General features: G+C 41.0%; 1 protein-coding gene across 1 annotated transcript in view; it reads left to right on the forward strand.

Annotated features, from left to right (window-relative positions):
* The window catches only part of MYLK (myosin light chain kinase), a 348762-nt gene that overhangs the window by 159303 nt on the left and 173314 nt on the right, over nucleotides 1-16145 (forward strand). The window contains exon 3 of the mRNA XM_007528900.3: nucleotides 11856-12060. Within this exon, the coding sequence (XP_007528962.3) occupies nucleotides 11856-12060 (205 nt within the window). The remainder of the gene's footprint in view (nucleotides 1-11855; nucleotides 12061-16145) is intronic.

Consider the following 16145-nt stretch of genomic DNA (forward strand, 5'->3'; position numbering starts at 1 on the left):
CTATCTTTCTCTCCCTCTCTCTGTCTTCCCCTCCTCTCTCCATTTCTCACTGTCCTATCCAACAATGACTACAACAATAAAACAAGGCCAAAAAAATGGAATAAATAAATATTTAAATAAAAAATAAACCATTTTTGGGCTACAATATAGCTTACCTGGTAGGGTTCATGCCTTCTCATGGCATGGCCCAGGTTCAAGCCCCAGAATCACTTTAGGAATGCCACTGTTCATGGAAGAGCTCCAATGTTATTACTTTTCCCCTCTGTCTGTCTCTGAAATTTTAAAAAAAAATGGCTCAGGATACACAATGGAATACTACTCAGCTATAAAAAGTGGTGACTTCACCGTTTTCAGCCGATCTTGAATGGACCTTGAAAAAATCATGTTAAGTGAAATAAGTCGGAAACAGAAGGATGAATATGGGATGATCTTACTCTCAGGCAGAAGTTGAAAAACATTATCAGAAGAGAAAACACAAGTAGAACTTGAACTGAAATTGGCATATTGCACCAAAGTAAAAGACTCTGGGGTGAGTGGGGGGTACAATACAGGCCCAAGAAGGATGACAGGGGACTTAGTGGGGGTTGTATTGTTATATGGAAAACTGGGAAATGTCATGCATGTACAAACTATTGTACTTACTGTTGAATGTAAAACGTTAATTCCCCAATAAAGAAATAAAAAAATGGCTCAGGAGTAGTGAAAATTACATGTATGAGCCCTGGATATTGACCAAAGAAAAGAAACGATTCTTTGTAAAGTGTGTGTCCTACTGGGTAGAATCCTCCAGGCCTCTAAGAAACCATTATTATATGGAGGACTGACATGTTCAACCAGATCCCACCATTCTCCCCCTCCCTCAAAGCCTGCCACCTGGGAGTGTTCAGGCAGAGAGCCTTGCATGGAGGTGCACCACTGGAGCAGGTCAGCAGGGGAAGCTAGGTTCAAAATTTAGCCAAGGAGGGTAAGTCAAGACATTCTCAGGTTATTGGAATCCCAGACCCTTATTGTCTACCTCTCTCTCTTTTTCTTTTACTAGATAGTACAGAGAGGAATTGAAAGGTCAGGGGAAGACAGAGGGGGAAAGACATCTGCAGGCCTGCTTCACCATTGATGAGCTTCCTCCCTGCAAGTAGGGAGCAGGGGCTTGAACCTAGGTCTTTGCTTATGTGTGTTCTTGTGTGTTTGCTCAACTAGGTGCATCACTGCCTATCCTTCCTTAAAAATTTTTTAAATCTTTTTATTTATTTGATAGATACAGCCAGAAATTGAGAGGAAGGGGAAGATAGAGAGAGAAGGAGATGGAGAGACACCTGCAGCACTGCTTCACCACTTGTGAAGCTTTTCCCCTGCAGGTGGAGACTGGGGGCTCAAATCTGGGTCCTTGCACACTGTAACTTGTACACTTAACCAGGTGTGCCACTACCCGCCCCCCCTCCAGCTCTCCTTTTATACAGAATTTCTTTCTTGTTCTCAGAAGGTCCTCATGTATCTTTGGCCCATACCCCGAGAGGGATAAAGAATAGGGAAACTTCCAATGGAAGGGAGGGCACGTGGAACTCTGGTGGTGGAAACTGTATGGAATTGTATCCCTCTTATACCACAATCTTGTCAATCATTATTAAATCACTAATAAAATAAAATATATAAAAGAAAAGAAGTCCTCATGTGACAGACATTTCTATTCTGTGACCATTTTTGGAGTATTGGGACTTTTGGACTCTGGTATTTGAGGGGTTAGGAGACACTGCCAAATGTTCTCTGTTATTTGGGGAATGGCCCTCTGCTCCGTCTCTCCTGCTTGTGAAGTATGTCTCTGGTTCTCTCGCCAGGCGCAGGCACAGGCATGACTTCCCAGGCACTATAGATTTATTACCACAGATTTATTTCCTTCCTGACATTCATCCATGCCCTTGAAATTCCAGGCTTGCATTACTCAGTGAAGCAGAATTAAGGGGATGAACTGTCTCAAAGGTGCACATGAGATTGCTGGAGTGGATTGAAGCTACAGTCAGAACAACAACCCAGACATCTGTTTTAAAATGTGCTTAATACTGCTGCATGGAAATAATAACCACTTTCCAAATGGAATTTACCTGCTTAGATGAAAAATAATGTTTGTTCAGCTAGAGTGGAAGGTGTTCTCAGCAAAAGTATTAAGTTTTTATCTAATTGAGAGTGTGATGTCTTTAAGAATAAAAAAATCTTGACAATGGTAATTAAATTCTTAGACTTTGTGGGAACTATGGGGGTTGGTGGACCAGGACACAGAATTTTGTGATGGCGGGGTGTGCTGACTAACACATGCCATGTGTGGGTGTGAAATCATATGCCTGTAATTTTTTCTTTTTTAAATATTTTATTTATTTATTAATGAGAAAGGAGAAGCGAAAGAAAGAACCAGACATCACTCTGGTATATGTGTGGCCGGGGATTGAACTCAGGACCTCATGCTTGAGAGTCGGATGCTTTATTCACTGTGCCAGCTCCCGGACCACTATATGCCTGTAATCTTATAATTGTGTAGAACACTGTTAAATCACTAATAAAAAGAACAGAGGGGCCGGGAGATGGCATAACAAGTTAAGAATACATATTACCAATAAAAAGGAGGGAAAAAATGTGGTGGCATTTATAAGAATAAAAGTTATATAAGATGGGGGCCCAGCAAGCCCAGGTGTTTACAAATACTGATATTTCTTATAGCAGTAATTTCAGACTGTTAACAAAGCTAAGTAGAATCTAGAACACCTTATTAGAAAGAAATAGTCACTTGGAAGGAGAGAGGGGGATTTTTAGACATTATTAACTTGCTGTTATGCATTTACTACTTCACTTGGAAGTAGATACCCCTCCATTTTACAGCCCTGTAAATTGAAAGCTAGGTAAGTAACTTATCCATAGTTGGGCATCTGGTAGTGCAGTCAACTTCTACACACCCATCTCTCTGTTTCTAGTAGCTTTGTCTAGTCCTGAATTCATCAGAATTCTTATTGCAAATGTCATGAAACAACCTCATCTAAGATTAAGCAGCTAGGATGTGTCATCTCTTATATTGGGTGATGTGGTTTCCCAGGACTGTGTCAGCCAGTATCTCAATCTCAGCCCTTCTTTCTTCTACATGTGACATATTCTGGAGATAACTTCCTTCTCCTGAGTAGGGACCAGAAAACAGGTGAGGTGGGAGAGGCTAGAGACATCTTTGAAAACCCTGTGAAGAGACATCTTTGGTCTTCTTTTATTATAACTTAAAAGTAAAGGGAAGAGTTCTGTTTATCTGGCTTGGGTCTTATGCCTGCTTTGGGAACCCAAGCACTTTGACTAGGAGGTAGCTGACTGATGATATCCTCACCAAGCTCAGCTGCAGTGGATTGAAGTAGGGGCCAGTTCTTCCAAGGAGGGGCTTACCCTGAGATTCTGAACAAATCAAAATAAAACCAAGGTGTAGGCATCTTACTGATATTTTAACATAACTAAGAGTATATCTGAACTTGATAGCAGAAACTGGAGAGAGCTCCCAGACCATACTCACTAGCTAAAAATTTCAAGTCCTTGGAAGTCTGTCCTAAGAAGGAGGAAAGCCAGAGCCTCCAAAGTTTATGTGATGAGTTCTGGGTAAAGTTGGAATCATGTAGCCATCCTGAGACAAGAGGTTCAAACAGGACACTTTTTTTTTCCTATTAAAAACCTCCCAGGATTTTTTTCTATTTATTTATTGGGGGCTTAATGGCTTACAATTATTGACACATAGGTACAGTTTCTCACCTCGTGATAGATGTCTGCAAAGCACTCTCACACACACACCCACTTCAGTTTAGGCTCTTTTCCACTATCACACACCAGGACCCCAAGGCCTTGTCTACCTTTTCCCTTCCCCTTGTTCCCCAAAGAGACCTTTGGTGAAATACATCATACCCAGTCTGAGCACAGCAAAGGGAGCCATCACCAAAACATAAATAAACCCTATGGAATGGAGAATGATCTTTACACACTGTACATCAGCTAAGAACTAATGACCAAAATATACAAAGAACTCAGTAAACTTAGCAACAAAAAAGGACACTTGTTTATAGAGAAATTATGAACCTGGAAGAACCAGGAAAACATCAGTATGAGCAGTCCCCTTAGAATTCTGCTTTTGTGTTAAACTGCATCAAAGAGTTTTAGTTATTTGCATCATTAAAAGAAAAAATTTTAAAGTTGCATGTGCTTAAGAGGTTGGCCTAGATAAAGAGAAATAACTTTTTTTTAGTGATTCAATAAGGGCCTGTGGTGTAACCTAAAACTGCCAAGTCATAACCTGCCTCTGTGGGAGAAATGTGAAGTTCTCAGATTTGCCTATGTGGAAGAGGCTGTGCCTTGGGCCATGGTGTGGGAGAAAGAACACACTGTTAAAAGTGGGAGACTTATAGCCAATACCCATGTGCTATTTGCAGAAGGGTTCTCTAGACTGATTTTATTTTTCACAAAACCACATTTGTCCTCACTGATTCACAAGTTGGACTAGGAGCAAAAAGCACCCTGCAGTTTAAACCTTTAGCTAATTGCTGTTTTTAGCTGGCATGATCTATTCCTGATGGATTTTGCCAGTTCAGTTAAGACTCTTGACTGCTGGCAGCAAGATTACTCAAAACCTTAATTAAGTGCCTGCCCGGCGGTGGGGCCACACGCCAGTTGCTGACATAGAAATAGGCTCCAGAGCTGGTTGTGCCATGCAGGGCCTTCACCCTTCACTCTTCACCCTCATAATGCATCCAGGATGTATGTTTTATTGGTGTCCTTCGTGATCTGATTTATTTTGGGGGAATTAATATGTTCTTTCTCTTTTCTACGCATCCTGTCTGTTTATTATCTGGCCTAGCTTTACTTGGAGCTAGATGAAAGATGCTTCTCTAGTCAATGCCTCAGTACCTCTAATCAATGCCCTATTACCTTTCAGTTTTAGAATCACCAGAACTGTTCTTTTATCATTTATCATGCAATAATTTATTCATTGTTGTTTGTTTAGTTATTTTATTGCCACTAGGGTTATCACTAGAGTTCAGTGCCTACACGATGAATCCACCATTCCCAGTGGCCATTTTCTTTTCTTTTTTCTTTTTCTTTCTTTCCTTCCTTCTTTACTTTTTTTTCTTTCTTTTCTTTCTTTTTGATGGAAACAGAGAGAAATTGAGAGGGGAGGGGGAAACAGAGAAGAACTAGTTCCCGTGAGAGTTGGGACTTCTCAGGCTGCCATAGCAGAAACACCATTGATCAGGTGGCTGAAACAGTGAAAATTTACTTTCCACAGACTAAGTGACTAGGAAATAACAAGGCAGCAACAGACTCAGTGTCTGATGGGAGTCTACTTCCTTATTTGCAGATGTCTCTTCTCCGTGGGTCCTTTATAGGGTGAAAGGATGGATATATAAAGCCAAAAGTTATTCTGGTTTTTTTCTTTAATTTTTTAATCTTTTGTTTTTTTTCCACAAGGATTATTCCTGGAGCTCTGTGCCTGCAGTATTCCTCTACTCTGGGTGGATTATTTTTTCCTATTTTTTAATTAGTGGTTTAATACTGATTTACAAAAATTAAGAAGTAACAGGGGTATAATTCCACAGACACACTATTAGAGTTCTGTGTCCCTATTCCCTCCACTGGAAACTGCAGTAGTTCTCCTAAAGTCACAGATATAATTTATATATATATATATCTTCTATAACTTATATAGAAATATATATTTGTCCATTTTTTTCTATGGTCCTGCCTTCTCTTTCTAAGTCACACCTATTGTTACTTCTGAATGTCCTTCCTTTTTTCCTCTTCTCTCTCTGGGCCTTGATAGAATTAACATCCTTTAAAGATGGAGGGGGACCAGGTAGTGGTGCACTAGGTTTAGATCACAAGTTATGGTACATGAGGACCTAGGTCCTTTCCCCTGCTCTCCACTGTGGTGGGGGGGGAGGGGGCACAAGTATTGAATCAGTGCTACAGATGCCTCTTTCTCTCTTCTCCTCTATCTCCCCCTCTCCTTTCAATTTCTCTCTGTCCTATCTAATAAAAAAGAAAAGGGAAAAATTTTTAATGGCTGCTGGGAGAATAGTGTAGGCATTGAGCCCCAGAGATAACTTTGGTGGGAATAAAATAAATAGATAAGTAAATAAGATAGACAGAGAGAAAGAAAGAGGAGAGACACCACAGCACAGCACTACCCCATCACTGTAAAGCTTCCCCCAGACTAGCACTCTCATGTGGTAGATGGGGCTTGAACCCATGTCCTCAGGCATGCCAAAAATATGCACTCTACCAGTGAGCTATCTTCCAGCCCCCAAGTTACTGCACTTTGAAAACTTGTCTTTTTTTTTTTTTTTTATGGATACTTGGCCATGAAGTTGTAAATAAGTATGAACTCCCAGTTTGGCAAGAAACTGATTATGGTTGCTATACCAGAGACCAGGTGTGATGATTTCAAACTGACAAACACTTGGTAAGGCCTTGGACTTCTGCCCATAAAAACATATAAAAACTGAACTGTTGGGACATCACTTCACACACTGCCACCCATCTGGTATGACAGATCTCCAAGTTTCAGATAACGAGCACAGGTTATCACCTTGATGACCAAGACTCTATCTTTAGCTCCTGCCTATCTGGGATTGCCACTTTAACACCCCTTTCTTGGGCTAGAGAACTAATTCAAGTAAGGTGCATTCATTGCAATGCACAGGTTCCAGGTTCTGCACCACATGGCCATGCCATAGCACTAGGGGAGGGTGGTGCTGTGCTTTCTCTCCCTCTCCATTCTCTCAATCTTGGTGGAAAATTTGGATTAGGATTAGTGAAATAGCACATATGTAAGGTCCCAGCTTTACAAAAAGAAAAGAAAAGAAAAGAAAAGAAAAGAAAAGACTCCTTTCTTCTCCCTACCTTGCTTGCTTGCTTGCATGCGTTGGAATTAAAGACTGTGTTTTTCCTTGTGTGATATTGAATGAGTCAAATCTGTTGACACTGTGATTCCTGAGTTAATGCTTGGAAGCAAAGATCTCTAGGTCCCTTGTAAAATGACACTGATTCAATTTTTTAAATCTTTTCTTTTCAACTTTATTGGGAAATTAATGGTTTATGGTAGAGCTGTTGACACACAGGTAAAACCTTATCTTTCCTATAATAGGTGTTTGCAAGACAATCTCCTCCAACCTAGGTCCTTTTCTACCATCACACACCAAGAGCCCAGAACCCCTCCATCCTATCCCTTTCCTTCCCCTTCTTCCTCAAAGTCCTTTGCTTTGGCACAGTACACAACATTCATTTCTGAAGGCTCTGTTTGCCTTCAACACCTGATCACCTCCCAAAAGCCCCATTCCTTTACTTCCTTTTTTTTTTTTTTGCCTCCAGGATTATTGCTGGGGCTCGGTGCCTGCACTATAAATCCACTGCTCCTGGAGGCTATTTTTCCCATTTTGTTGCCCTTGTTGTTGCGCCTGTTGTAGTTGTTGTTGTTGTCATAGCTGTTGTTGTTGTTGGATATGACATAGAGAAATGGAGAGAGATGGGGAAGACAGAGAGGAGGAGAGAAATATAGACACCTGCAGACCTGCTTCACTGCTTGCAAAGCAACCTCCTGCAGGTGGGAAGCTGGGGGCTTGAACCAGGATCCTTACGCTGGCCCTTGTGCTTTGCACCATATGCGCTTAACCCGCTGCACTACCGCCTGACTCCCCTTCCTTTTTTTTTTTTAATCTAAACTGGTTTTGATTTGATTTAATAATGATTGACAAGGCATAGGATTAGAGGGGTACAATTCTATACAATTCTATTACCAGAGTTCCACATCCCATCCTCTCCGTTGGAAGCTTTCCTATTTATCCCTTTGGGAGTATAGACCCAGGATCATTATGGGGTGCAGAAGGTGGAAGGTCTGGCTTCTGTAATTGCTTCTCCACTGGACATGGGTACTGGCAGGTCGATCCATACTCCCAGTCTGTTTCTGTTTCTGGAGAGTTGGGGTTCCAGGACACATTGATGAAGTCCTCTGCCCTGGCATGTCAGGATTGTGTCACAGTAGCAACTGCAACTTGGTGGCTGAAAATCATTAAGATATAAAGCAGAACAAACTGTTAAATAATCAGGAACCTAAAGGTAAGGGTATAGTGGATGAGATTTGGGGTCTCCATTTTGGAGAAAGCTAGGAAGCCTATTTTAAGTATATTCCAAAGGGCCCATGTCTTTACTAATTTTTGCCTGAGCCTGACAGCTAAAATGCAGGTGGGCTAAAGGTACTGTCTGGGGATATGGTATTATAGTTGGAAATAGGACTAAAAAGCTGGATCAAGGCAAAAAGTAGCTCCCGAATATGGGAAAAGTGTATAAATACTGTTAACTGTAGACCCCATTGATCTAGTCTGGGGCCCATGTCTGTTCATATTTAGTCTGTGTAACCTCTGCATCCCTGTAGGTCTGAGCTTGCATTCCATGGTCACAGCTAGGAACATTCTAGGCTGTACTTATTGCAAGATCCATCTCCCTCAAGTGGCAGAGTATGTTGGCCCAGCCTCCCTTTGGAGAGTGGGGCAGTCCCTACCATGCCATTAGATTAGAGGATTAATTTTAACATAGGAAATTTGGAGGACACAAGCATTTACTCTACATTATACTTGTTGGAATGTGATAAATGTCATGTCCCCCCCCCCCATAAAAAAGCCATGTCATTTTGTGGTACTGTCTTGGCACAAAGGCTCATGTAAAGGAACATCAGATTACAATTACTATATTAATAGTCATGCTTCTTATTTTCAGAAATAACTAAGGAAAGAAACTTTCCTGCGGAGAGAACCCCCTTGGGAATCTGGTTACACAGTGAACTTGGAAATCATCGTTGTCTTTTTCTCCATCTTGCTAGGCAGGACCAGACTAACCTGGATGGTCAGGACAGCTTTCTGTCAACTTCAGAGAAAGGGAGCACAGAGTACTGCAGCTGGGAGGAGATTAATAATTAACTGCACCAAAGGTGTCCTTAGCACTCCATTAGCAAGTACTATGACCTCCTACCTCTTACTTAGGACTAGCTGTGGTGGGTGGCCCATCAGGTCTGAGGTATCAATGAATGATTAACTGGGGATATTATAAGTGTTCCATACCTCAGAGACATGGATCTCTACTTCCCTTTCAATTACACACACACACACAAACACAAATACACACACACACACACAGACACACACACACACGCCCCAAACTGAACCTCACAAGTGTCCTGTTAAAATAAATGTGCAAGGATTTTTAAAATATGCTGAAACTGAAACCACTTTGAAAGCTGCATTTTGCAATGGGACTCTAGGCACCCTGCACCTGAATCAATGACAGCAGTTTGTATAATACTTTTATTTCCATTACTTAAATATTTTGAGGTGTTTAATAAATAAATAAATGCTAGTGCTATACGGTTCATTATACAGAAATATTAATAAAAGGAATATATATTTTTTGCTTTTTTTTCTACTTTACAATGACTAAATTAAACTGTCCCTGTGGTTCAGGATGATCTAATGTATTTTAGTTTGACTTTCTCTGTATCCCTTCTCTTGTCTTAAAGTAGATACATGAATAAACACTATTGTTACTGCCATTTTGTAACTCCTTTCTTATGTTTCTGTGGTGCCTTTTGAACATTTTCCTGCCCTAAAATTTCTCCATTCTGGGCCCAAAGCTGTGCACTGATGGGCCATTTTGAACCCTGCTCCTCCAATGATGAGTCCATTCTAAAGGGCCTGTTGAGTTTTCAGGGGGTTGAGGACCCTTGGGAAATTTTCTTTTCCTGAAACTCACAGTGATTTCTTTTCTTGAAATTTATCTCCCTCTGCTTGTTCCCCTTTGGGGAAATATATCTTTTTGAACAAGTTGCTCTGAGACTCAGGTGACTCAAGTACTTAGAAAAGTGATTAACACTTAGCACTCAACAGATGTTAGCTGCTAACTATTATTAGAATTAAAACTGAGTCTGATTAGCCCCTCTTTAGAAGCATCAAACTAATATGTGTAGTTGTAACTTTCTAGTAGAAATGTGGAAAGAAGCAGACAAAATTTCCTTTAGCAATACTTTTTTTTTTTGCCTCCAGGGTTATTGCTGGGGCTCATTGTCTGCTCTACGAATCCACTGCTCCTGGAGGCCGGTTTCCCCATTTTGTCACCCTTGTTGTTGTTGTCATTTTTACTATTGTTATTGATACTGTTGTTGTATAGGACAGAGAGAAATCAAGAGAGGAGAGGAAGACGGGAGAGGGGGAGAGAAATATAGACACCTGCAGACCTGCTTCACTGCTTATGAAGCAACCCCCTGCAGGTGGGAAGCTGAGGGCTGGAACCGGGATCCTTACCCAAGTCCTAGCACTTTGCACCATGTGTACTTAACACACTACACTACTGCCCAACCTCCTAGCAATGCATTTTATTATTATGTTTTGTCATTGCCAAGGCTTGGAACCAATTTTTTCAGATATAAAGAGAGACAGTGAGAGAGAGGAAAAGACAGCACAGCACCAAAGCTTCCTCCAGTGTATGAAGGCTGGGCACTATGTATTTTATTTAACACAGTGTCTTTAAAATACTATTTTGTTAAAGGATTTTATTTTACTTTATTGAGATAATACTGGTTTACAATACTGTCTATGCTCTAGCAGTACAGGTTAACACTTCTTCAGATATAGTTTACTACAGTACCATCTCCTCCATCACAGTCCATTGTACCTACTCTACTTTGCTCCCACCCATCCCCACAAATACTGTCATTTCAATATGTAATCAATACTGTTAAGAAATTCAAGACTTTTCATAACCTTTTTTTTCAAAGTAAATCTTCATAACCTGTTGTATAATTTATACATATGGCAGAACTCAATTAGGACTAGCCACAACTCAACTGCTCAGTTGTTAGTGATCACTTTATTAGTTTAGGTCTAGAACCTTCCTGTTCAGGTTGAGTTCTAGACACTAGCAGTATGGGTATTAGCACCGGCATCTGATTCTGAATGTTAAACAAGCATTTTTCATGCATGGAAGGGTGGGAAGCAAGGGCCTGAAAGACCCATGTCCAGTTTCCACTTTGTAATTCTCATATCATTGATGTAGGATAGGATCTAGGCATTAAGTTTGTATTTTTTTTAATGTCCCCTAGTGATTCTTGTATGGAGCCAGACTTTAGAGTCACTTGTCTAGCAGCCCAGAAGATGATGCAGTGAGTGAAGCATTAGACTCTGAAGCCTGGAGTCCCAGGTTCAATCCCCAGCACTGCATATAACACAGTGATTCTCTCTCTCTCTCTCTCTCTCTCTCTCTCTCTCTCTCTTTCTCTCTCCCTTTCTCTCTCTCTCTCCCTCTCTCTCTCATTAACAAATAATAACATGACTCTTTAAAGAAAAAAAGCACTTGTCTCCATTCCCTACTGCAGAGGGGATTGCTTCACAAATAGTGAAGCAGGTCTGCAGGTGTTTCTGTCTTTCTACCTCTCTATCCTCTCTCCCCTATCAATTTCTCTCTGTCCTATCCAATAAAAGGGGAAAAAATGATTGCCAGGAGCAGTGGATTTGTAGTGCAGGCACTGAGTCCCAGTATTAACCTTGGAGGAAAAACAAAACAAACAAGCAAAAAAAAAAAAAAAAAAAAACACTTGTCTGCTTCTCTAGTGAAGACTACAGCCAGGATGCCTGACTGCCACTTTGAAACTTTGAAAAATCTATCCAAACTTTCAGTGCCTCATTTTCTTACCTCTAAAATGGAGATGGAAGAAGTATCTACTGAAAGGACTATGAAGATTGAATGAGTTAACTCATTTAAATTAGCCCCCTAAATATAAGTGGTCATCCTTTCTTCTTTCCTTGAAGGTCCGAGGTTACCCAGAACCCCAGGTGACGTGGTACAGAAGCGGACAGCCCATCACCAGTGGTGGCCGATTCCTGTTGGACTGCATCCGGGGGACTTTCAGCTTCATGATTCATGATGTCAGTGAGGAGGACAAGGGAAAGTATACCTGTGAAGCCACCAATGGGAGTGGTTCCCGCCAGGTGACAGTGGAGTTAACAGTGGAAGGTGAGTCCTATGAGACCTTAATGGAAGCTGAATTGTCAGTCTCCCAAGGCTTGCAGCCCCTGGTCCAGCTACCCCTCTCTCCAGAGAGGAATCCACAAAAGAAAACTTGTCTCACCCCTGAATTCAAGACCTTTTGATCTCATGTGAGTGATGTGTTTTCTCTGAACAAGAGAAACATTGCAAGAGACAATGCTTGACAAACTCCACATCTGTTCCCTTCTTGCTCCCACCTCTCCTGTCTTCCCCTCATACAGAGAAGGAGGTCACATTTCTTGCATGGACTCCAGACCATTTCCTTACCTCCTCATATGCTTTTTACTCACCCTTACTCTCTGTGGTCATAGCCTTCACTTCCCTCACTTCCTCCAAGTCTTTGCATTCATCTGTTATTTCCTTAAAGAGTCCTCTCTGACTCTTCATCCCCATGACTCACCAGCCTCTTACTCCACCAACATTTATTCTTCTTTGATTCATCACTACCTTACATTTTATTATAGATAGAAGTCCTAGGAGGAAGGGACTTTATCTTGTTTACTGCTGTCTCTACAGCATTTGGAAACTTTCTGGCACATGTGAGATACTGAAATATTTGCAGAATGAGAAAATATGCTCACTATCATCTTTACAAGATAATCTGTGCCCACTATAAAACCTTTTATAAAACTCAGAAAATATATATTGGAGCTAAACATACTGAATATGTTAATATGTTGACTACCTGTTTGTCTTTTATTTGCTTTCTACTTAAAAATATTTTGTTGACATTATTAGCTTTGAAACTACCAGTTGAAATATTTGACCTAAAGTAGAGCTATATGTTTTTCTGGTGGTCTATCCCATTTGCTGAAACTGCTACACTGATGAGAAAATATCTAGTTTAGGGTACTAGTTGATGTCTGATGCTAGCCTGATGTTTGAAAGGACATGGAGTTTTGTCAGTACCTTGGAAATAGGACAAAGTTCTGTAAACCCTTTTAGGTCTTCCTAAGAACTTATAAGCCATGGGATCAGACTCACTCTCTCCTTTCACAGATGACAATCTTCCCAGCCTGGTCTGCAGGGGACAGTGTGTGTAAATGTTTAATTCATGAAAGAAGAATTCTATAAGTGGGTGGAGTGCACCTGGACCAATGACTACTCCTTGCCCTATTTTGCCTACATCATGGAAGGACAGACAGGCCATTTAAAAGAGCCAAATATGCATAGTTTGAATGTTTTCCTCAAATTCTTTAACTGAGTGACTCATTCATTTTAATGGCCTTCAAGTGTGTTTGGGTTGTAATGTTCCAGATGGGAAGCAGCCGCAGGTCAGAGTCTCCAAATGGCCTTCCTGCATCTCAGCCAGTTCTAGTGCTGTGCTTCCCCTTACATTATGCACTTTTCAGTGCTCCATATTTGAGTTGAGACACACAAGTAAAAAATCAGTTTATCATCTTGTAGTCAGTTCAGTTTTCCATAACAAAATATAACAGACTGCATGGTTGAAACTACAAAAACTTGCTTCTCACAGTCCCAGAGGCTGGAAAGTCTCAGATATAGGTTTGGCAGCACTGTTTATAGTAAAGACTTTTTTCCTAGCTGGCATTCAACTGCCTTTACATATGGTGGAGAGAGCACTCCAGTATCACATTCTCTTTTTTAAGAGTACTAATCCTGGGGGGTCCAGCTGTGGCACAGCAGGTTGAGCGCATGTGGCGCAAAGCGCAGGGACCACCATAGGGATCCCGGTTCGAGCCCCCGGCTCCCCACCTGCAGGGGAGTCACTTCACAGGCGGTGAAGCAGATCTACAGGTGTCTATCTTTCTCTTCCCCTCTCTGTCTTCCCCTCCTCTCTCCATTTCTCTCTGTCCTATCCAACAACGAACAACATCAACAATGGCAATGATAATAACCACAATGAGGCTACAACAACAAGGGCAACAAAAAGGGGGAAAAGATGGCCTCCAGGAGCGGTGGATTCATGGTGCAGGCACCAAGCCCAGCAATAACCCTGGAGGAAAAAAAAAAGAGTACTAATCCTGTAGGATTAGAGCCCCACTCCTATAACCTCACTTAACTTTTCTTCCTTTCTTTCTTTCTTTCTACTTTATTGGATATAACAGGGAGAGATTGAGAGAGGAAGGGAATACAGGGAGAAAGATAGACACCTGCAGACCTGTCCCACTGCTTGTGAAGCAACCCCCCTGCAGGTGGAGATTTAACCTTTCTTTATACCTGATCTCAGGTCCTATCTCTAAATACACTCACATGAGCATTATAACTTCAAAATATGAAAGGGTGGGGGAAGATAAAATTTCTGTCTATAAAGATCCTTTGCTAATTTCCTGTTTGGAGCTGAGGAACCACAGAAATACAAGTCAAAGCACCAGAATTCTTGTTCCCACTTTTGCCAATCAGATATGTGATTTCCCTGTTTAAACCCATGAGCATCTATTTCTGCATATTAAAGGAGGGTATGAGTTCAGTAGTCTCTATAGCCTGAGTCACCTCTGACTTTCTATCTTCTATTGTAAAGGAAAACTGGAATGAGTTTGGAGTGTTTTATGTATGTGTTTTGTGGGGGTGGTAGACATATGAAATTTTTTTTCAGTTCTCATCATTGAGGAAGTTAACTGATGTCTCAACTAAGCAGGAAAAATATTAGCAGGTTTTGGTATTGGGATGGTAGGGGGAGTAGAGACAAAGCAGAGTGAAACAAAGCTAAGATTCTCAGCCCTGCCTTTTGGTGTTAGTTTGGGCAAACTTTGATCCAGGCCCAGATTATTTAAGGTGTTGTATGCTTTCTAACTCTAGGAGACAAAGAATATTCTAAGAACTGTACCCTATTTACATCTGAGTGGTCTCTATATACATTCTGCTTCTATCAAAGCTCAGTTTCAGCCCATTTTTTGTGTAGGACTCTCCCAGAGATCATGGGCCTAAAAGAATGCACTCTAGTCCCTCCTGCAGTAGATAAGTCACTAACTTTGCCAGACTAGTTCAAACTTTTGCAAAAGGAATCTAGCAGACCACCAGCCTTCTTAATAGATATCTGTGTTATGCTTCCTACTTGTGATTTTTTTTTAAGTAAAACACACTTTTTATTTTTTAAAAAATCCACTTTATTGGGGGGTTAGTGGCTTAGCTGTTGACACATAAGTATAACCTCTTTCATCTCTCCATGATAGGTATCTGCAAGACATTCTCTACCCTAACCTAAGTCCTTTTCCATCATCATGCCCTAGGACCTCAGTGCCTCTTTAACTCACCCCTGACCCTCCTTTCCCAGAGTCCTTTGCTTTGGTGCCATATACCATACCTAGTCCAAGTTTCACCTTATGTTTTTCTTTACTGTGCTTGCTTCTTTATTTCCACCCATGAGTGAGATCATCTGGCATTGTTCTTCTCTTTCTGTCTTATCTCTTTCAACATGATACCTTCGAGGTCCATCCACGATGAACCAGATTACTTCAATCAACCACATAGGCTCCTTCTCTCCTAGACCAGCTGGTCATCACAGCCTGACATGCCACCTCTCACACAATTCTTGTGTATCCAAATCGCCACCATCTTATCCTGACTGCCATCCTTCCTTCCTTCCTTCCTTCCTTCCTTCCTTCCTTCCTTCCTTCCTTATTTCCTTTCCTCCCTCTCTTTCTTTCTTATTTGTTATTAGTCATTTGCTATATTATCATAAGATTACACTATATAGTTCCACACATCCACCACCAAAGTTCCATATCTCCACCTTCCAACCTCCCTGCCATCATTTCTTTCTTATTGCACACATTCCCAACTGGTACCCCACTCTGATCTCCATGTTATTATTATTACTTTTACAAACCATTTTTTTAAATTGTGATTAATAAGATTGTAAGATTACGATGTATAGTTATAGTTCCATACCACATTCATCATCAAAGTTCTGTGCTTTTTAAAATTCAGGTTTTATCACTCCCTCCATTTACATCCTCCCATGATGTACTATTGCTGTGACTCACTGCCATTCACTGCTGCTAGTCACCCTCTGTAACTATTGTTATGATTATCATTATTATTATTAGTTTGAGAGATGGGGAAGAAAGAAAGAAAGAGAGGGAGAGAGA

The sequence above is a fragment of the Erinaceus europaeus genome, chromosome 9, assembly GCF_950295315.1.
Source record: "Erinaceus europaeus chromosome 9, mEriEur2.1, whole genome shotgun sequence".
NCBI classification, from domain to species: Eukaryota; Metazoa; Chordata; class Mammalia; order Eulipotyphla; family Erinaceidae; genus Erinaceus; species Erinaceus europaeus.